General features: G+C 34.0%; 2 protein-coding genes across 9 annotated transcripts; one reads left to right on the plus strand and one right to left on the minus strand.

Annotated features, from left to right (window-relative positions):
- Nucleotides 1–440: 440 nt before the first annotated feature.
- On the plus strand, nucleotides 441–6,119 carry LOC127070429 (RNA exonuclease 1 homolog). 2 transcript variants are annotated; one of them, XM_051008386.1, is made up of 10 exons: nucleotides 441–866; nucleotides 1,250–1,323; nucleotides 1,390–2,991; nucleotides 3,107–3,482; nucleotides 3,562–3,725; nucleotides 3,836–4,300; nucleotides 4,361–4,658; nucleotides 4,759–4,921; nucleotides 5,013–5,272; nucleotides 5,383–6,119. In XM_051008386.1, exons 1-10 carry the CDS (start codon nucleotides 767–769, stop codon nucleotides 5,466–5,468), a joined length of 3,588 nt encoding a protein of 1,195 aa, XP_050864343.1. In that variant the 5' UTR covers nucleotides 441–766; the 3' UTR covers nucleotides 5,469–6,119. The 2 variants fall into 2 exon arrangements, with proteins under 2 accessions (XP_050864343.1, XP_050864342.1); XM_051008385.1 differs by having other exon boundaries at nucleotides 1,250–2,991.
- Nucleotides 6,120–6,660: 541 nt separating this feature from the next.
- LOC127070436 (solute carrier family 41 member 1-like) lies at nucleotides 6,661–22,888 on the minus strand. 7 transcript variants are annotated; one of them, XM_051008408.1, is made up of 8 exons: nucleotides 21,980–22,726; nucleotides 21,150–21,205; nucleotides 14,050–14,482; nucleotides 13,670–13,849; nucleotides 12,514–12,953; nucleotides 11,765–11,985; nucleotides 11,235–11,579; nucleotides 6,661–11,095 (listed from the first exon to the last, which is right to left on the minus strand). In XM_051008408.1, exons 3-7 carry the CDS (start codon nucleotides 14,431–14,433, stop codon nucleotides 11,239–11,241), a joined length of 1,566 nt encoding a protein of 521 aa, XP_050864365.1. In that variant the 5' UTR covers nucleotides 14,434–14,482; nucleotides 21,150–21,205; nucleotides 21,980–22,726; the 3' UTR covers nucleotides 6,661–11,095; nucleotides 11,235–11,238. The 7 variants fall into 7 exon arrangements, with proteins under 7 accessions (XP_050864365.1, XP_050864360.1, XP_050864359.1 ...); XM_051008403.1 differs by lacking the exons at nucleotides 21,150–21,205; nucleotides 21,980–22,726 and adding exons at nucleotides 15,022–15,437; nucleotides 16,966–19,106; XM_051008402.1 differs by lacking the exons at nucleotides 21,150–21,205; nucleotides 21,980–22,726 and adding exons at nucleotides 15,022–15,437; nucleotides 16,961–19,106.
- Between the last annotated feature and the right edge of the window lie 17 nt (nucleotides 22,889–22,905).

Genomic DNA, 22,905 nt, shown 5'->3' on the forward strand with positions numbered 1-22,905 from the left:
TATTAAAAAAACTGCTAAAAATGATTTCCTTCTGCTTTAATAGACGGCACGCATTAATACGACATCAATTTATGCGAATCGTCGAAGAAGACGTTAAAAAATTCTCCAAGTATTTCGTATTTTTTCGCACGATACAATTTTGAAAATACTTGTACAATAACAACGGGCATGTTACCTTACATAAAAAAAAAGAAAAAAAAAACATTTTCGAACGTTTGTACGACTGTTTTTCATCCTTACGATAGAGTGAATATATTTCTGAAGTTTGGCGATAGATTTTTGAAATACATCCTATATATATATATATATATATATTTATTCATACGTATTATGTATATAATATATATATATAAATATATAAACAATTAAGTCGAATTATTTATCGCTTCTAATTTATCGTTTCTAAAAAATGTATTGAATTCTTGATAATACGCATGCGCTTACTAAAATGCATGTAAATATAGTTTTCAGTCGATAGATGGCAGTTATATCGGATGATGCGAACGCAGTATACATAACCTTTGTCTCTTGCGCGATATTATTTAACGCGCATCACAAATTTCTTCACATTGATTTTATGTTAGATTCATTTTGTACGAATTGTATACGCGATCGGAGTAACAAAAGTTATTAAATTCAATCGGAATAGAAATGATTCGATCGTCCAAAACGATCGAACGTTCGATTCCTTTCGCTCTTATAGCGTAAACAGGGTACGCCGCTCAAAGAATGGATTCCGCAAAAGGCGGAATGCGATGATTCAGTTATGTTGCCTTCGACCGGATATTTCAAAACGATAAATTGTCCGTTTTATGAGAACGGATCATGCGAAAGACCCTATTGTCATTTTAAACATGCTAAACGAGGTAAGATCAACGTCCAGTCACGAGGCGTTCTCATTATAACCTGGACGAATTCGATAGATCATTATGGATGCTAATTAATCATTTGTTTACTAAAGTTTATCGTTAAATCATTATATAAAAATGAATATCAACAAAAAGATTTGTATCCAACGACCTCCCATCGAATCGATCGAATCCTGAGTTCAATGGTCCTTTGAATCCTTCGTGTTTGTATATGTTTTCTTTGTTTTCTTTGGTTTTTTTCGAGAAACGTCATTGAACAATGGATTTCTTTAATAACTTCTTGTATATTTGTCGCTTTGTGTCTATCAGAAGTATAACAATTGTTATTTTGTAACTTTTCTAGCATTATGTAATACGTACTATATTATTATATTGCTTAGAAGATACAGGAGGCACAGCAGGAATGGCTGGAGTGGTGGAGACCCAGGCAACGTGTCAAACTCAAACTACAAAGGTAACTGCCATGGCTGCTTCAAATTCAGATATGTTACAACAATTGGTAACGGAAGCTGTTAAAAAGGTGCTTGCGGATCAAGAAGTTACGGACACGGATAAATTCTCTAAAACTATAGTTTCTCAAGTAGTAGAAGGACTTAAACCATCCCTAACTTCTGACTCTGCTTCTTCGTCCGAAACAACTGCTAGCAATATTATCGGAAAGCATATGAATATTCCTACGACCATAACGAAACCTGTTCCTTGTGTTTACAATCCAACGCCTATAGCGGAATTAAAGAAAAGGCATATACCAGTCGTTTCTTATATGCCAACTAGAGAAAATAGAGTGGCTGTAAAACGTAAATCTTCTCCGGATAGAATCAAACCTTGGCTCAGCGTAATTAAAGATCCGACAAGTTCGCAAACAACGGAGATCACTTACAAACCTACCGCAATCTCTTGTATTTCCGACCAAGATTCTGCACAGAGTTACGTACCAACATTTAAATCGGATTCGTCCTCGTCAAATTCGTACGAGGACAGCAATTCCAACGACAATATACCTAAAGTCAAAGAAGCTTATTATCCAAAATCGAAAAAGAGAAGGGAAGAATACGTTCCAAAGAAGGTAAAAGCTCCATTGAAAAATGTTCAACAATTAGACGATACTGTCTTGGATCAATTCGAGCCAGAGTTTGACATGATCGGAGAAATATTAACGGCTGCAACAACCGCTCTTAGCGCGGTACCGAGCGAAGAATCGCAAGACTATTGTTTAGATTTAGAGCCAAAGTTTTCCGACGACGAACCTATGCCACATGATACCAAAGAAAAGAACGTATCTGATGTCGAAAAAACTTTATTTCATAATATTGAAAAGAAGGAAGAAGAAACTGTATATGATACGAAAGTCGTTGATAAAAAGAGAAAACTCGATGACGTAGAAAATGAACTATTTAATAATCACCGTAATGTCGACGATACTACCGAGAAAATTACAAGCAAAAAACTAAGGGAATCCAACGACGATGCCAGAGACAAACATAAGGAAAGAACGAAAGACGAGGATACGATTAAAAAAAGTCATAGAAGTAGTAGTAGAAGTAGTGATAAGCACAAAAAAGACCACAATCGCTCAGGAAAAAGTAGCAAGGAAAGTAAGAGTTATAAATCTAGTTCAACGGACAAGCAACAATCTTCGTCGTCGTCCCATAAAGATAAAGAGAGAAGTAAGAGCAGTCACGCTTCTAAAGACTCTACTCATAAATCGAAAGAACGTTCCGGTCATAGGAACAAAAACTCGTCTGTTGAAAGAACGAATAAAGATAGACATAAGAGTAGTAAACACGAGAAACATAGATCAAAGACATATACCTCGAGCTCGAAGTCTGATAAACATTCATCCAATAGAAGTCATAGAAATCATCGATCAAGATCACGTAATCGATCGAGATCACGTAATCGATCGAGATCACGTAATCGATCTAGAACGAGAGATCGGACGCGTAGCCCATCTAAGAAAGGAAAGCACGAAGAAAATAATAGCGATGAAAAGAATATATTGGTCAATGAAAGAGAATCTCTTAGCCCATCCGAATCCATACCAGGTTCTTTCGAGAGAGCTATTTTTGATTCGTCCGATTCTGAACATGATGTGCAAGAGGAGTGTCTTAAAATCTTTCAAGTATATCGATTACCATTTCTAATTCCTTCCTGGCCCATCGTTTTAATTAACTTGTTACACATATACTCTGTATCTCTCTTTGTATCGTCAACAATTTATATTATTTTTTTTTTAGGAATATAAAGTTTCTAATCATCCAAAAGTAGTATCCATTAAGGAATCTACTAAAGTAGATACTGAAGATAGCGAGGAAGTTGGTAGAAAGAGAGTGGCACATCCTTCGGCAGCTACTTCGGTATCGCGGCAGGTCGGTCCGAGTCAACCGCTTAAGAAACTTCAAAATCCTCAACAGAAAATGTATGAAAGATGGCGTTTGATGAGAGAAGCAGCCGCGGAGAAGGCTGCTGAGAAGGCTGCCGAAAAAATGATAACTAGTAATAAAACTCAAAAATCACCTCCACCAGTGATTCAGCCTGCCAGTGCCGTAAACGACGAATCAGTCGAGTCCGTTTCAACGATAAATAATAACGAATTGCAGATGAATGGACATGGTTAGAGACGACGAAAAGGAAAATTAACGTAATTCCTTTTTAATTGAACAAAAAATAATTACGTTTGTCGTTGTTCTAGGTCGTGTTAGAATCGCCCACGTCCCGTATGCAATGTCGCTGGCAATGAAGAAGAAACGAGTTACGGAAAATGTAGGAAAATCGAACGACGCTAAAGCGGGCGATGGTAAGACTATTGCTCAAACTAGTAAGGGAGGTGTACGCGTCGCTCACGTTCCACAAGTGGTAAGAGCATTCGAATCTTTCGTAGAAAATAATTGAATTTTCTTTTTCTTTTTTACTTTTTACTTTTTTTTTTCCTTTGTCGAATCACCTAATCGTTTGTACGATTTCAGGTCCCACAGCTTGTACGTCCGGAACCGCTTCAACCAACTACGCAAAAGTTCCCATTGAATGTTCGTCAGTATTATATTAATATTATGCACGATGTATGCGTACAGATTTATACGAACGGCGAAGACGCGGCACAACGTGCTGTACGCGAGGAATTTGCGTGTCATGAAAAATGTAAAGCACTTCCCGTATACAAAAATTCGTGTATGTTAGCTGCACATAGATTAAGAAAGGAAGTAGATCAAAGTCGATCTTCGGATGGGAGCACAACGATAGCTAGTGGTACTGTATCGCACGAAGCCGTTCTCGCTGGAAAATCGAAAGGTTCTTGGAGCGTGCTAAAAACGAAAAAAGCAATAATCGAGTTTAAGGGTGCAGCGTTGTATTGTATGTTAAAAAAATGGATTATGACCGAACAACAATTACAGGATAATGGATTTCCTCGTGTTCATCCAGAGGGTACTAAGGTAACAACATTGAGTGTAAATGAAAAGTGTAATATGAATTATTTGATGTATCGTTCGCAGGGACGTGCTAAAGTTTATGTTATAAACGCACGTAATCAAACTGTTCTATCAAAAGTGCCTAACGAAAGAATCTGTAGTCGGTGTGGTCAAAATTATATGGTGGATAAACACGGATTTCCTGTACAGCAACAGAATTGTATATATCATTGGGGAAGAAAATTTACGATTAGAGGAGAAGGCAAATATAGCTGCTGTCAACAGTATGGATCTGCTACTGGTTGTTGCGACGCTAAATCACACGTATGGGATTATACTGATTACGAAAATCTTCGTGGTTATATCAAAACGTTACCGAAAGGTATGAACACGATATATCTTCTAATTACAATACTTAACATTTTTCTATTGTTAATATAAATCTCATTGGTAATATTTTTTCTTTATTGTTCCATTCAAAGATGGCTCCGAAGAAGAACAAGGCGTTTATGCACTCGATTGCGAGATGTGTTATACCACGCAAGGATTAGAATTAACAAGGGTAACAGTTATTAATGAAGAATGCAATGTTATATACGAAACGCTAGTTAAACCTCAGAATCCAATAGTCGATTACAATACAAGGTAATTATACCTGTTATCGAATTATCGAAATCGTCGGTATAAGGAAGAAAGAAATGAGTAATCGTCTTTTATGCTAATGCGACGTGATCAGGTTCTCAGGGATTACAGAAGAAGATATGAAAGATGTAACGACAACACTTTTAGATGTTCAAGCTACGCTTCTTGCTATGTTCTCTAATAAAACTATACTGGTAGGTCATAGTCTTGAAAGTGATTTCAAAGCACTGAGGTTACTTCATGATACTGTGGTAGACACCAGTGTCATGTTTCCACATAGACATGGATATCCTCAGAAACGGGCACTAAAAAATCTCTGTTCTGAGTATTTAAGAAAAATTATACAAAATGATTGTAAGTATTTTCTTCGAAGGATATTATCTAACATTCTAATTATAGAATGTACGTACACATGTCTCTTTAAATTATTCAGTTTTTCTTATTTATGAATGAATACGTTACAGTTGGCGGTCATGACAGTAAGGAAGATGCTGTAGCATGTATGGAGTTGGTGCTGTGGAAAGTAAAAGAAGAAGCAAAATTGCAATAAACGAAAGAAAAAATCACATGAAAATTATTCGCATATAAATAAAATAACAAATTGCGCTGTATCGATTATACAGCTTTATATTATTCGTTTCTTTTCTTCTTACGCGACACTCTAATGTCAGTAATATACATATATATATATATATATATATATACACACACCATTTATACACGTTACATACATATGTATATAAAGTATATATATATAGCAATATATATATATACCGTGTATATGTATATATAGCAATATATATATATATACTGTGTATTATATATATACATATATACACATACACGCTTTAAAGGCCCGGGATGTATCATTTTTCAAGATATAAATGTACAGTATACATAGTATATCTTTCTAATTATTTTGTTTTCAGGATAAGTGCGTACATGAAGTTTCGTATAGCTTGTAATATCATTCATGATATATCACAACCTCATCTTTTTATATTTATGAATATAAATTATTAGTTTGTTAGTAAGAAAAACAAAACAGAGAAAAAAAAAGAAAAATAAGCGGTAAACTCAATGTGTCGGGCTCTTCAGAAATGCGTATATATCTGTGTCGCGATATTTCGATTAATATTTTTGTACTTCGTTATTCTTACCTATTTATATTTTAGATCATTAAAGAAACAAGATGAGTTAATTAATTGTTTGTTCACTGACCTGACCTTAAAAAGTATATAAGATATATAAATATATCATTTTAACTCTGAACGAGACACCATTATTACTCGACTCTGTACACAAATGTTACCTCCCATCGCCATAAATAGATTGAAGCGTTATTTACTCAAGAAATATATTAGATAACAAATTTGTAAAAAATATTATTTTACTCGATGCTATCTCCGATGAGTAATAGTATTTTTAAAATATTTTATTTCTTCTTTCCTATCTTGGAAAAATTGTTAACGAACTCAAACTGTATATATGTGTATATACGTGCATAGCTTGTTGTTTCCGCGATATCTATATAATATCGATCTTAAATAAAAAGAAAGAAACACACACACATATATGATATATAGAGATGCTTTATATACGTATTAGACAATTCTGTCTACTGTATTTTTATATATATATATATATAAAAAAAAGGAAATAAAAGAAAAAATAAACAAACCCTCAGCGAATAATATATGTATATACGAGTTATATTAAATCAATAATAATAAACGCAATGGTCCTATGCAGATTTTATTATACATGTTTTACAAAATATCATCATCCTCCTAATTATATTAATCTATCTATTTTATCTCATATAGTAGCTCTTTCGTGCGGATAATATATATAAAAAAAAATCGATCGAGAATGGATAAAAAGAAAAAAAAAAAAATTAAATTTTCAAAAATTAATAAAAACATTTGAAATCTTACTCGACGTCACGTTGTAAGAGCACCTAGTTTATGAGAGGAACATATATCTTTCGGATAACATATTTCGTTGCTTTTTTTTTTCTTTTTTGCAAAAATACAAATCAATTTTGTATTGTATGAAGAATTTTGCATTTTTTATTTTTCTCTCTATCTCTTTCCCATTTATCTCTCTCTCTTTTTCTATCTATCTGTCTCTTTCAACGGTGCATATAAAATATCTCTTCCTCTCACAATGATATTATTGTCCATTGCATTTCTTTATTTATTTATTTGTCGAAACAGATGTTGCATGCAATATATCAACAATTGAGGTCAGATTTGTTTATTAATTGCAATACGGATCCTACTATACGTGTCAGCAGCATTAATTACATGTTTTTGTTTTGCGATCAATAACAGTGCAATGAAACGACAAATATCTATGTTATCTCTCTCTTACTTTCTCTTTCTCGTTCTCTCTCTCTCTCTCTCTCTCTCTCTCTCTCTCTCTCACTCTCCTTCGTCTTTCCACTTTCTAAATCTAAATCTAAATCAGACTGTGTTAAAGAAATTTCGATTTCTCATATTATCTTTTAATCGACTTCGATACACAAAATATTTCTTCTCGTTCATGTTCTCTTGAATGTCTTTATTGTCTGCTTTTACGTATGGATCATTTTCGATCATTTCTTTTTTCTAATAAGATTTCTCTCTATTTTTCTTTCGAAATCTAATATGTTATAATCAATGTAAATAAAAAGTAAAACAGAAAAAGTAACAAAAATATTGTTCATTAATCACGTTCGTTGCACTTTTATTTACTTACTTATTTATTTTGTTGAACTTTGATCTTTTTTAAGAAAATAAAACAATAGATTATTGCAATCGAGTGTACCGCTTAAAAGATATCATTTTTGAAAAGAGAAACGTGCGTTGTTCTACATTATGCATTTCTCTTCGTTTTCCTTTTTGCATATTTCAGTATTTTAATATTTGTATAAAAAAACCGTACGTCGTATATTTAACATATTTGATTTTGAACAAAATTAGAAATCTTATTTTGACGCATGATCGATTTCGCATGGAATGACCCGTATAGGATATATATACTTCATTTCACAAGTTTTTCTTTTATTTTATGTGCTTAAGAAAAATATGTACATGTGTATATATATATATATATGTATATATATATACGTCGACTATTATTTTTATGAATGAATTCTTTTATAAAGAATATACACACACACACAGACATACACATTGAGGAAGTAAATTGGCATTGAATTACCGCAAGGACTCACGCAAAACGAACAATGCCCTCTTTTTCTCTCAATCCTTTTGCTTATTTTTTTTTTTTTTTTTACATAAAAATTTTCTATGTTACAACCTTTTCGCCCTCTTTCTCTTTCCTTTCTTTTTTTTTTTATATCCAAATTTAATTGTGCTTCTTCTTTGCTTCTCTTCTAATCTCACTAAACTCTACATTATAATACACCGTTGACAATATTCTTTGATATTTTCTTTTTATTTTCTTTTTTCTTTTATTCTTTTTTTGTTCTTTTTTCTGTTTTTAATGATTTCTTGAAACTATTTTTCTAATTCGTGTCGTCAATTTAGAATCATATATCTATTTTGTTCTCGTGAAAAGTAATGACTTTTTAATATTACTATTCCTCTCTCTTTCTTTCTTTATCTCTTTATTTCGATGAGATACAACACGAGATGAATCTTGAAAAATATTCATCAAAATCATTGATAGCATTAAAGAATAATACTGAATGATCTGGCACTAAGCACGAATTGTGATTTGATAGAATTTTTATTACATATTCAGAAAGACTAAATATTAGTCTTATCCATTTGTATATATATATATATATATATATATATATATATATATATATATATATATATATATATATATATATATATGCTATGTCATTCGTACGTATCGCTGTACAGAGTGAAGCATTACTCGTGCGAATTAAAACCATCTGGTATAATTGCTTTGGCAGGCAGTGCTTCACCCATTAACGTTTAGAAATTTTATTATGATGAAGGGTAAATTTCTAATCTCGTAGTTATGGTCGACTGCGTACGAATGTTATCGATATTGATTCGAAGATAAGTGACAGTTTGCTTTCGTTTTTGCTTTTTTCTTTTTCTTTTTCTTTTTTTTCATTTTTCATTTTTCCTCTACTCACACTAATACTTATATATGTATGCGTATATATATATATATATACACACACACACATACACACATATATATATACACATCACGTACACGTGTTTCTAATACAGCTCTTCTCTCTTTACAAAATACTCATTACTATATAGCATACACTGTACAAGACGTTGCGCTTACGTTAATGTCGCTGAGTGTGAATTCTAATTCTAACGCTGTCTAATCGATCCGACACGAGAAAATCTTTCTAAAATGGTAAAAACGATCGGAGCGAGCTGCGTTCATCATAAGAACTTATGAATTATAGAAAGAATTAATTTACAAACAACAGTGAGATACACTAATTTTACTAGTCCCTTTCCTTTTTTTTCTTTTCATATTTTTCTTTGTTTCTCTCTCTCTCTCTCTCTCTCTCTCTCTTCCACTCTTTTTTCCACTCTTTTTATATTTTAAAAGACCGATCTAACAAAACAGGCAAAGGTTCATCCTTGCCTAAATTTCAAAATACTAATTCTCTCCCTCTAACAACGACACCGATCTTTCTAAAACTGATCAATATGTTTGATGTCGAATGTTAAATGAATGATCTACATTTTCGAATTCTCTCATCTAAACGATTAGATGTACGATATCTATTAAATCTCGAAATATGAATCTATTTTAATCGTTAAGAGAAGTTTCAAAAATAAAATCGAGCTTATGCGACGATCTCTCCCTTCCTTCTCCACACCTCTGCTTCGTCGCGAATTTTATTATCACTCTGTGTACTACACTATAATTACGTATGATCCTGAAGGTATACTCTCTCTAAATCACACGAGTTTACCTTCCAATTACGAAGATAAATAACGTTAGAGATCTCTACCTCTTTTGTGATTAGAAAGCACGATGATGGTAGATCTTTTGTTTGTTCTCTTTCTCGCTTTTTCTCTTTTCTTTTTCTGTCTAATCGAAAATAATCGGAATATGTTATTTTTGTGTTTATCTATGTGTAGATTACTAAAATGGATCGTGCTTTTGACTCGTGAGCTTTTTTAAAGCTTCCAAAAATAGTAGGTCACCTGGCCAGCTACAATCAACAACAACTAGGTAATTTCTCATCGTATACGAAGGCAACTAGTCGAAGACACATACGCGTTGGAATCTTTTTTTTCTTTTTTTTTTATATCTTTCTACCTTTCTATCTTTCTTTCTTTGGTAATGACAATTGTCTTGTCGCGGAAAATGAAGGAAACGAATTTTAAAAAGTTCGACGAATTAATGAATATCCTTTACGAGCATGAAGGAATCTAAAAATTTTGTATGACACAATTGTCTAACCAGATACATATATAATATATATACATATACATATATATATATATATCATAGATATAAATATTTACATACAACAGAAAATTTGTCTTAAGGATCATTATTAGCTAGCGATTTTTTTTGTTTTTCTTTTCTCTTTTCCTTTTTTTTTTATTCGTTCCGCGATTAGGTCTCTAAATCCATTCGTTAGTGCGAAAAAGATTCTAAAAAGTCATCTAATTTAGTCTAATGTAGTAGCTCGAAGCAAAGCGCATCGAAACGTAGCATAACTTGTTCGTTAATCCGCATGAAATCGATCGATCAATCGATCGATCGATCGATCGATCATTAAGGCATTTTTTATAATCTTCGTATCTTTCAATAACAATCCCAATTTCCTTTGAAATTTGTCTTCAAAGGACCAACGAAGCTTCTACAATGGTCGAATATGTGAATATCTCAGCATTGCCTCTCTTTGCTTCTCCTTATCCGAATTAGAAATAAAGCTAAAGAGCATCGAGTGAAATATTTAATAGCTCGTCCTTTTCTTCTAGGCCTTTCGACGAAATGGCAGATCGATAATAATTGATTCAGTATATGGTATACTTTCATACGACCACAGCCACTTTGAAATGCCTTCTTTTCACGTGTACCAGCATACTCTTCGCAAGAGCGTTTTTTATTTATTTATTTATGCATTATTATTTTTTGTATTATGATTATTATTATTATTATTATTATTTATACGCCATTGTTGGACCGATGAATTTCTTTTTCCTAAAAAAATTATTAAGATATTAATAAATTAACTACATACGTATCGTACAATTTGTTTTGCGTTAGTAATCATAATAATTATTTATGTAAAAAAAAAAAAAAAATGTAAGAATAAAGAAGATTGCATAATAAGGCTTACACGTTCAGGGCTTCATCTGATCACCATAATCCTGATCACCAACGAGATATAAAAATTGAAAGGCGATCGCAAGTAAACTGATGCCAAGTAGATCACCCATAGCAGTTAAATAAGGTATAGCCGAATTATCAGGATCTATTTTTCTTTTCCACATCCAATGGATCATTATATAGGCGATATACAAAAGTGCAGCCACTTGTAATACAGCAGCGCAAAGATATACGAAAACGAATAGAGGCGTTAACGATGCATTACCGTCTTTCATGTAATTAATTAGATAAATGAAAATAATGTGACCGGGTATCACCATAGACATCAATACTCTTGTTGTTCTTGCGTGTATACCTAAAATAAATTGATCGATATCTTATCAAAGATGATAATCACGATTGAATAATATTATTGAGCTTATCAACAACAACAAAAATCTCTCTTACGTTTAATAGATAATTATTTCAACGTAATAGAAATAAGACAGTGAATATAGACTTGATACAAGGACGACGGTAAGAAGATATCCGTGAACGTACCTTTGCCGAAGAAATTAGCTATTGGTGTAATGAAAATGACAGGATGAGTTTGACCTGGTGGTATCAAAAGCGTTCCTAGTTCGGCTTGCTTGTGAAGAGCCGTTGATATTCTACTAGCTTGTACAGCAACAAGATTTCCACCAACTCCATTGATCACAGGTTGAAAAACCGTGAGATTTTCGAAGCGTGAGACCATGAACTCGAGAATCAAACCACCGCAACTGAAACGATCAAAATCTTCCTTTATTTGCTATGATCTTCCATTTTCATTTCTCTTCTTTTCCTTTTTTTCCTTCTCTTTCATTTCCTTTTCTTTACGCTCGTTTATTTATACTTTGTTTACCTAACCGATTAAAACTCATCGTATTTCAGAAAACCGTCATAAAACGTACGAAAGTTTTATTGCGTAAGAAGTTGCCAAAACAAATCTAGACGCTTGCTCGGAGCGAGGAATGTTAAAAATATTTCATTGATTTATAAATAACCGTACACGATTATACGAGATATTAGTAGTGATATTGTTAGAACAAAATAGGAGCTCATTTATAAATCAATCCAGTAAATGTGATATGTTCTAATAAAGATATCACTTTTTAAAATCTAATAAAAAACATCATTTTGAATATTGTCCTGATATCGATTGTCACTTTATAAAAATAAATCATTTCGCAATGAATTACGAATTACGATGAATTATTTAACGAATTATATTAATGATTTCTCTCGAATAACGTAAATGAAAATAATACCTGCTGATCAACATGGCGACCATGACAGGTGTCCATCCAGAATAGAGCACATCGTTGGTATATTTGTTTCTTTTGGCAATCCAAACCCAAAGCGGTGTTACAAGAACGTAGCATGCAATAACGAGTGGTGCCAGCCAATCCTGTTTATCGATCGATTCGTAAAGGATCGTTGAGATCCATGATAGAAGGGCTAAAGACGTGATGTCACCAAGACTAGCAGCTATCGGCGTTGCTACATTGTCAGGATTGATGTGACAGTGACGTGAGAAGACTATCACGCCAGCGGTTATCAAACCGAGAACGAAGGAAGCCAAGGATGCTGTTACCAGGCTGCTAGCACATAAGAGATACGCATGATCCAACGAAACTGTACCATTTCGGAAAGCACCCATAACAATTGCCACGACTGAGCCCAGAAAACCAACGACTATAGCTTGACACTGTTGAAAAATAGAAAAATATTGTGTAGTTATGAAATGATTTCAAAGTGCATTCGATTAACAAAACAATAGTGATTCGAAGCATATGAGAGAAAGAGAGAGAGAGAGAGAGAGAGAGAGATATAAAATATTTATCAATTTTTTTTCAATGAGATAATTTACATGAGATAAAAACAAAGGAGACACGTTGCTACTTATACATCGTTTTACGAAGAAGGAATCTGATTATAACAGAAACGATAGCTCGTGATCGAACAGACTTTTTCGTCGGGCTCGATCAATCTCCTTTCGGTTCGTTTAGATCATATTGCAAATATACCTCTAGATTGTCGAAGGCCGACTATCGTCAAAGCGTTAAATACATAATAAAATAAAATTCTGGCGCCAACGATAAGCCAGTCTTTCACCATCGTATTTAGAATAAGAAGAAGCGATCGAATCAAGAAGCTAGGAAAACGGTACTTGCGAATCTCGCATCGAAGTAAAACGCGTTTTCTACGAAAAGTAAACGTAGATATTAAGTGTAAACAATGTAGACGCGCCGTCGAGATAAACCGAGAACGAAAGAGAAAAATTCAAATGAAGTAACGTAACGCGTCATTGATAATTAGCAAATAGCTCGAAGCGTTCGTTTCATAAAAAAAAAGGTGAAGAAGAAAAAAAAAAGAAAGAACGAAGAACGCGATTGATAATGTACTTAGAGAGACGCATCTTACTTGTATCAAAACGAGATTCCCAACGATCATGTACCACTGTTGTTTAGGCGTGTCCATGTGTCCAAGATTCGCTTGTGTAGAGAGACGAGACGCCAAAGTCATTTCTAGATTACCTTTTAGACCTAAAAGTGCTGGCACCAGGATCATCAGTTCGTTCACTTTATCAAACACAACCCAGTGCTGTGAAAAAGATATAAGTTTTTATTCATCAATTCGTAAAGAATAATAAAAAAAAGTTTCGACCGGAGTGATTTCAACGTGTGATTTCAAGATCAATTATAGCCTAAGTATCGATTGTTGGTATATCGATTAGCGTTAAATTCGTTCATGTCCAAGTTAAGAATTCAAATGTTCATAGAATTATTAACGAATCTTCATACTTGGACCAAATCGAGGACCAATCCCGCTCCAACCATGCCAAGGCCAGCTATCAGGAATGGTATGAAAACTTGAATGGTTATGGCACAGTAAGATTCCGTTGGCTCCTCCTCGTCCAACACTCCGTAGATTTTACTTTCAGCGACGACATCAGGAAGACGGTTGTTATCATAATTCTCATCGAAGATCGTCACTTCCATACACTCTTCATGGCCGGTGGAATTGGCCGTGACCGAATTGGTCATGTTAGGGCCATTGCTATTACCATTCCCGCTACCATTACTGCTGTTGTTGTTATTGTTGTTGGGGATGGTGGTGTTGGTGTTGGTGCCAACTGTGGCATTCGATTCAGAAGTTGCGCGTGATCGGCCATCGGTTGGTGTCATCCTGTTGGAATTATGCTTCTCCGGAAGCAGAGGCTCCTTACATTGCTCACTGTCAAGAAAATATAAATTTGTCGTAAAAACGCACGTCGCAACATCGATCTCTCTCTCTCTCTCTCTTTTCTAAAAAAGAAAAAAGAAAAAAACACACACACACCCGCGCACAAACTGCTCATCTTTATCAAATCTATCGTTTCCTTTTTCTTTTTCTCCGTCGGAGAAAGCTACGATGTTCGTTTTACAAAATGTTCGAGTCGAAAAGTAACGCGAAGGAAGGTTCGAAATAAACAGAAAAAAATTAAATAAAAAAACTGGATTCGTGATACATTGCAACCTGTTGCTCCGGAAACCATCACTCGGCCAATCTCCGTTCTTCTTTTTACAACTTATATGTATATATATATATATCTTTTTTACACGTACGTGACGGCGATATAAAAAAATATTTTTCTTTTCTTTTCTTTTCTTTTTTTTTTTTATCACAAAGTCTGTCGGCACTTCGAACGAATGTCCTACTTTTTCTAGCCCTCTTTTCCCCTAGAGTTCCCTATAATCTCTCGTACACATTCGTAACTCAACACATCGACATACTTTTCGAACTTGGCGGTGTTCGGCTGGGATGTTTGAGCAGGCTGCGTCTTGTCAGGCGGTAGCCTCACCGGAAGTTGATGTACCTGGCCCTCTATCATCTTCCTACTGAGGGCCTCGTCTTACTCGTACCCACGAATATATAGCCATTCTTCTTCTTTCAAAGAATGATAAGACTCTCTCTCTCTCTTTCTATCTGTCTCTCTCTCTCTCTCTCTCTTTCTCTCTCTCTCTTTCTTGTATGCGACACACGTTCGTTACATATACGTGTGTATATATATATATATATATATATGTATATATATAGATATATATATAGATATATATATATAGATATTCCAGGACACAAATGAAACGTAAATTACGTAATTCGCTGTTGAGGGACGCTATCTCTTCGGTTTGGCTCCTCGTTGGAACCACTGTAAATCATGTTTGAGAATCAGAGGATATGTTCTTGATACACGTTTCTCGAGTCACGAGAAAAGCAGGAAGATGATAATAACGATCGGCCTGAGGATTCGAAAGAATTTTTTCGGTCCTATAGCACATTATCAATTCAACCAAAAAGAAAAAAAAAAAGGGAAAAAAATTGTGGATTTCTCTTTTTTTCTTTTCTCTTTAATTCCGTCGAATCAATCGAATATACCCATGAATCGTGTTAACATCGATGATCCTTAATTTTATCGCTTTAACAACATCTACAATACCTAATTCTTCCATCGGTTAGAATGTTCAAGTTTCGTTACGTAAACTACGTCACTTAACGTACTCATCGTCTAATGTTCTTAACTGAATTATACAAAGAAGGAAAAAGGAACAACGAGATCTTCGATTTGTATAGTCGCAAAATCAGTAACACCTACACACTGGAAATGAAACCTGCTGTTAGACTTGAGCAAGGTCGAACGAGCGCATGTGAATAAGAAAGAAAGAATAAGAATGAAGAAAGAGAAAGAAAGAAAGGAAGGAAGAAAGAAAGAAAGAGAAAAAGACAGACATATAGATATATAAACAGACAGACAGACAGGCGGACAGACAGACAGATAGACAGACAGACAGGCAGGCAGACAAACAGTCAGATAGATAGACAGATGGACAGATACATATCGCAATGTTTCCGTAACGCAAACTCGTCGAAGAGAAAACTCCACTGTGATATCTCTTTCGTCGATCAACGAAGCATAATCTACGAGCAAAGAATGAAACAGGGGAGGGGAGAATAAAAAAGAAAAGAAAAAAAAACGAAAAAAAAAACGATGAACAAAAAGCATTGGCGCATTTCCGGCTTGAAGAACAAGTTAATGAATATACAAGCATCTACTCAACGGCAATATGGATTTCTAGATCATCGTAACCTTAACCTACGCGCAATCGACTCGATCACGACCTTCCCAGAATGCATACATGCAGACATGCACATATATACATACACATACACATACACGTACACGTACAAATCACACGAACACGCACATAGATACCTATACTCGAGAAGAGAGTATCTACCGTTGTTCTAGTTCTTACTCGAGAACCCCTTCTCTCCCTAGTGACCCCATCGAGCGATATTCTCCCGTGCTAATTTCAGAATGTAAACCAGGTGAAAAAGATCGAGGAGTCTTCTTGTCTATTATTAGAGAGAGAAAGAGAAAAAAAAATAATAAAAAGGAATATAAAAAAAAAAAATACAGAGAATTCTTTTTAGATCGAACATCGCTAGAAAGGACCGGCGCGTATCCTTCAGGAGACGCCCACGTGAAGGATTACTCTTTCAACATGTTACTACCCCTAACTAATCACTAGAAATCCAATGGAACAGATATAGAGAATTAATAATAATCTTTTCTATGGTATTATCATTTTCTTTCTCTGCTTTCCTCGTGATCGATCACTCTTTTTATCTTTCTCTCTATCTTCTCTATCTCTATCTCTTTTTCTTTCCTACCTGACCTCAAGATACGTCCTTCTCTTTTTTCGTCTTCCCACGTTGAAAAGTAATCGAACAAAAATTTTTTTTCTCTTTCTCTCTCTCTCTCTCTTTCTCTCTTTCCCTCCCTCTCTCTCTCTCTTTCTCACTCTTTCTCTCTCTTTCTCTTCCTATCTGTTTCTCTCTCCTGTCGAAGTCCGATTAGAAAAAACTTGGCCAACAAAATTAGCCGACGTCGAACATTTGATGGCGGTCACCTGGTGGCCCGGTACGAGGCCGTTTCATGCTGCGGTTACATCGCGACTGATCCCGATCGTGCATCACGTCTGCTTTCTTAAAACTAGTTTCGGACAATCGCCGTGTAGGTAAGACCGTACGGGGCAAGCGCGAATTTATCGATCCGTACTCCGCACTTATGTTAGAACGAATCGTAAATGTACGAGACAGAGAGGAGCTTTAGCATAGCCGTCAGTGACAGCAGCAGCAGCAGCAGCAGCAGCAGCAGCAGCAGCAGCAACAGCAGCAGCAGTAGCAACAGCAGTAGCAGTAGTAGCAGTACCCAGTAGAACCAGTAATAGTCGTTGTCGTTGTAGTAGTAATAACAATGGTGGCGCTATAAAAAGGATCAAATATTTTTGCCTGGATAGAATCCTTTGCTCCTTGTTACGTCATTCAATTTGTTACGATGACATCAGCAAGAGCGCACCACCTGGTGCAAGAGAGTGTCTATTTTCGTGTTTATTATGTTTTTGACGAAGCATTCTTTTTTCTAGTTCTTTTTTTTTTTATTATTAGTCATATCATACGATTCAGTTTCTTTCAAGACTTCTCTTCGTTCTTCGCCTTTCATCGGCGTTACAACGATTTGTTTTACAAATTCGTTTACATTCTTTCCTTACGTTCTCCTGATTCACTCGGATTGTTTCCATCTGTTATGTCATACGTCATACGCCGTCGTCGTCGTTGTTAATGTTCACCGATTACGTCACTGACTCTCCACAGAACACACGTTTAACGTCCGTACTCTTAACATGTGTCTCGAACTCGTTCAAGATCCTTATCTCGATCCGATGATATTACCATCTTATCGATCTCCTTATCAAAGCAATCCATAGCGTTTCTTTTCCTTTTGTTTAACGACGAAGACATTTTTGAGATTTGTCAATCTCCTTCTTCGTTTACAGATAACGCGAGTCAATATTAACTTATTCAATTACGGAACTTTTGGTTGGAGTTTTTCTGAAGGCGATTCGAGTGATCGAATTTAAAAGGAGATCTCTCCAACGGAGAGAAAATTTTTAATTAATTGCGTATTTAAACTACTTTAATTACGTTTCTAAATTAATTTTAAGCTTTCGTTTGCCAAGGACGGATCTTTAAATTCGTTTTGAAAGTTCGGTCACTGACGTGTCCATAATCGTATCCTGTGTTACGCTAGAAGTAAGTACCTACTTCAACAATGGAGACGTAAGAGACCGATCACACACATGCACACACATGCGTATATATATACGTCGACGTATAAGAGCGGGAACAATGCAACGACATGGCAATTTGTGTTCTAGTAAGCTCGTGGACTAGGTCACATCCATGTAGCCTCACTTTTCTGATTACCGGGTTAAACGCTCGCATTTCGCTCGAGAATGACATTACCCTTCCCAGATAGGTGAGCTTGTGACAACGAGACTGACAAAGACAGACCAATATCAAGTGAGGGTTACAAGAACGCTTAGCTCGACTGTGTCGACAATATCTTTCATACACTCCAATCGAAATAACATTTTTCTATCTCATTAATTCTTTCAATCTTTGTTATTTATCGCTCTCATCGTATGACGATATTAATTCTAATTAACAAATTTATTACATAGATCTTTGGAATTATTGTAGTTTCATTTATTCCAAACGTGTGACCAAAAATTATTATCGATTATCTATACATGAATTTTACAAGAAATATTTCATTAAAAATTCTAATTAACAATTGTTTAAATGAATCCTATGACCAAGAGAGTAACGCACTAAGACAGTATAGATTATTATTTTAATTTTAACTATCATAATTTCCGTTCGTAAAAATTATTATACGAGTAATAAAATTGGGGGGAAAAAAAAAGAAGTAAAAGGAGGATCAAGAAAGAGAATAAGAAAAAGAAAAGAAAAAAGAATAAAGACTCACTCGAAATCATTGTAGAATAATTCCTCGAGCAAGTATCCAAATATGCACATTATTGATTTCTTTCTGCCCCCGTTCAAAAATCTTGCAATCGAATGTTACAGGAAATTTATCCGATGCAAGATAACGCGACGTAGATATTTTTTATCTTATGAAGATGAATAAATACATCCATTTGTAAAGCCCACAGATTTTTTTAATCCAATCATGAACTTCATTCATGAAAGATTGAAACATGTCAAAGGAAAATTTTCTTGATCCTTCGAGAGTCAGACGATGTTTCTATACTGAAGGTTCTCGTTTAGGCTAGATGACTTATAAACCTTTACATTATCTGTTTTCTGTTTGCTAATAAATAACAGCTAGATAAAGTGTGTGTGTATATATATATATATATATATATATATATATATATATATATATATATATAAGGTCAAATAAGACAACTTAGAATCGACCGTCGAACTTGAACGACTTTATCTGACATTAAGTAATTTTTCTTTGCTTTTATTTTTTTTATCGAGAAAAACTATTGTTCCAAAACGTCCTCTATTCATTTAAAAATATATATATGTATATGTCTATAAGTATATACACATATATATCAGAGTACATGATTCACAGGAAGATTTCACTTTGACATTGAAAGCATAGACAGTGTCAAGTCTGATGTGACTAGAATGCATCTTCTTCCGTTATTCAAATCTCTCTGGCAATTTTCCCACTGATTTCGATCTCGACGATGAACACGTAGTAGGTACATACATACGTACCATTTTGCTTCAACAAGTTGTATGTCTCTTCTTTAAATACGTACTACACTTTTTTCCTATTTCTTACGATTCATAACTTAATATACATATGTCAACTATTAGTTTTATTGAAAGTGGTATAAATTTAATCGATATCAAAGAAAGAAAGATAATTTAATTAAATATAATTTCCTCTACGAATCAAAGATAAAAGTATTTTTTTTATATTATTTATAATATTCGAATGGCAATAAAAAACATGGACTTATACCACTATAAATACATATATGTGCATATATATATACATATATATATATACATATATATATAAATTGATATTAAATAATAAATATTGAAAAATATCTTAGATATAAAAAGAGGTATAGAAATCGTTTAAACAAATCGTAAAAAAATTGTTCATCTCTTGTAATCCATCATGTTCTTGATCAAATGGATCAACATCAAAGATCACAGTGACACGTAATTTGCTTTCATCGAAATAATACGTACACACGCACGCACACACGCACACACATACATATATACATCCTTTGTATAAAATTAGAAACTTAAACGTCTCCTTGGTATTACACGATGACAGTCCACCCACGTAACTTTTCAAATTTTCTTCATTAAAGAAAATCTAAGGGACAGCTATAATCACTATCATCACATATTAACAATAGAAGCTTGAAATGGATTATCGTCGATCATGGATGATCGTTCTGTCTCTCTTTAAACGAGTGCGAACTTACGAGTGGTACGTATGTACCTAAATACGTTCTTTACAACTGAGATTAGACGTCTTATATACTCTTACGTACATACAATATCTACATATATATATATATATATATATATATAAAATTGACATTGCAATGACGTTCAGGATCATTTACGTAGTGTAAAAATATTACAGATCGATAAATAGAATCGAATCGATGAAAATAATCACACGAATGATCCATAAATATTTTCGAACGTGTATATTCAAGAAAAAAATGGTAAAAAATTATTATCGCGAAAGGTAATTATTTTTTTTTTTTCATATTATAATCTCTGACTGTGATTACGACGATAAAGATTTTTTTCAAGAAATAATTATTTCTCCTAGCAATAATTTCCTTCACTTTTTTTAATAAACGATTTTCTTTACATAGAAATAAATAAAAAAAAGAAGAAATAAATAAATAAACCTCCAGCTTAGTTAAGTATAATTTAGAAATAATTTAGAAATTCGTATTCGTACGAAATTCTCGAAAGGATTACGCAATGCTACCTTACACTTGCTTCTTCAATTGCTAACCCTTGAACGCAACTCAGCCGGCATTTGGACTGTAACGAGAGGAACGTTCTATGTATTACATGCGATAACGATCGCACTGACTTTACATCGAGGATCTTTCTCTCTGTGTGTGTGTGTGTGTGTGTGTATATTTGTTTGTGTAAGTGTATTCAAGGTATATGCAACTTCTACGAATATTATCACGCGTAGAGAGTTATGATCGTTTGATACGGACCGTACACATATCGATATTTTTATCCTTTTCGAATCAATAAAAAAAAAGGAAAATAAAAAGCAAAAGAAATACAAAACTCTCTCCATCGATCCACACAAGCGAATTCTAATATTTTCACGAGAGAACAGATATGTGTCTTTAAAAGATAAAAAAAAATAAAAAGAAAAAGAAAAAAGGCTCACAATAATTGTTTAAAAAAAACATTTACATTCGACGTACATAAAAAGCACTCGCGGCCAACGCTAAGGACTTCCGTAACATATTCGCAAATTGATAAATTACTGCACGTGTTTAAGTTCGACCATGAGGACCAATAACTTAACATACGTTTTAATATACACCTTCGTATCTCATAGTATTATTTTCAAATAATAACTTTAGCGTATATCTATCCCCCATATCAAATCCAGTTTTCTTTTATGAAATAATTGTAACCTTCCGATATAATATATATATATATATGTGTGTGTGTGTGTGTGTGTGTATATGTATATATATACACATATATACATACTATAATTCCATATTTCATTATATATGTATAAAATAATACAAAAAAATATATATATAAAAAAAAACGTGTACTCACATAAATTTAAGTTATAGTCAGCTACAAGCCGATTCACTCCGAATACACTTTTTCTTTATCCGCAACGAGGAACGCACTCGAGCTTCCCACATTTTAACGTCGCATCGACCTACGTCGTCACACACACGACACTTTCAAGTCTTTTATAAATAGATCAATTAAATTTGCATTAGACGATATTGTGTTTTCTTCTTTTCATTGGTAAATTAAAAAAATCGCTTGCATCTAAGAATGTTTACATACTTAAAATTAAAATTAAATTCGAAACGCAGGATGAAAAAGTTTGAACGTTAATGTATAATGTGCATTAACTTTGACGTTCTCTTAATGTTAAAAATCGAACTTCCTTCGTGGTTTTTTCATTGATTCCAATTTGATTTCTTACGAGATAGATATGATCTTCGCGAACGGGAGACGCAATCCGACGGGTGCGGAGGGATAGTTGGCACTGAGAGATCTAACTATTTCATTCAGAGATAGAGAGAGAGACAGAGAAAGAGAGAAAGAGAGAAAGAGAGTGAGAGAGTCATGTTGGTAGATCGCCGTGAGAGAAACGAAGAGACACGACGAGACTGAAAGGGCCGCGCATGAAAACGGCGCTGAGCGATTACGCTGAGCGATTACTGGCTACAGCCGATGATGATGATGATGATGATGATGATCATGATCATGATGATGATGATGATAATGATGATGACGACGACGAGGATGATGATGATGATGATGATGAAAAGAGGAGTCTGTAGGTGGTACGAACCGAGCTAAATCGAAGCCAAGATGCATGAGCCATTCGTTTAACCCTTGAATTATTTCTTCTTGGGTCTTTTCCTTCTATTATTTTTTTCGCATATTTCCTTCTTATAATATATACGTATATATTACTTAGAAATAACTATACCTAAAAATAATTGAAACAATAAATATGG

This window comes from Vespula vulgaris, chromosome 18, assembly GCF_905475345.1.
Source record: "Vespula vulgaris chromosome 18, iyVesVulg1.1, whole genome shotgun sequence".
In the NCBI taxonomy this organism is placed as follows: domain Eukaryota; kingdom Metazoa; phylum Arthropoda; class Insecta; order Hymenoptera; family Vespidae; genus Vespula; species Vespula vulgaris.

Bases quoted from the DNA above. Each gene is read 5' to 3' on its own strand.
- LOC127070429 (XM_051008385.1), top strand. From the start codon at position 767: ATGTTGCCTTCGACCGGATATTTCAAAACGATAAATTGTCCGTTTTAT. The intron at 867-1,249 runs GTAAGATCAACG...TATATTGCTTAG, and splicing joins TTTTAAACATGCTAAACGAG to AAGATACAGGAGGCACAGCA. The intron at 4,922-5,012 runs GTAATTATACCT...CGACGTGATCAG, and splicing joins ATAGTCGATTACAATACAAG to GTTCTCAGGGATTACAGAAG.
- LOC127070436 (XM_051008403.1), bottom strand. From the start codon at position 15,119: ATGATAGAGGGCCAGGTACATCAACTTCCGGTGAGGCTACCGCCTGAC. The intron at 13,850-14,049 runs GTATGAAGATTC...TCTTTTTCACAG, and splicing joins TGGTCCTCGATTTGGTCCAA to CACTGGGTTGTGTTTGATAA. The intron at 12,954-13,669 runs GTAAGATGCGTC...ATTTTTCAACAG, and splicing joins GGAATCTCGTTTTGATACAA to TGTCAAGCTATAGTCGTTGG.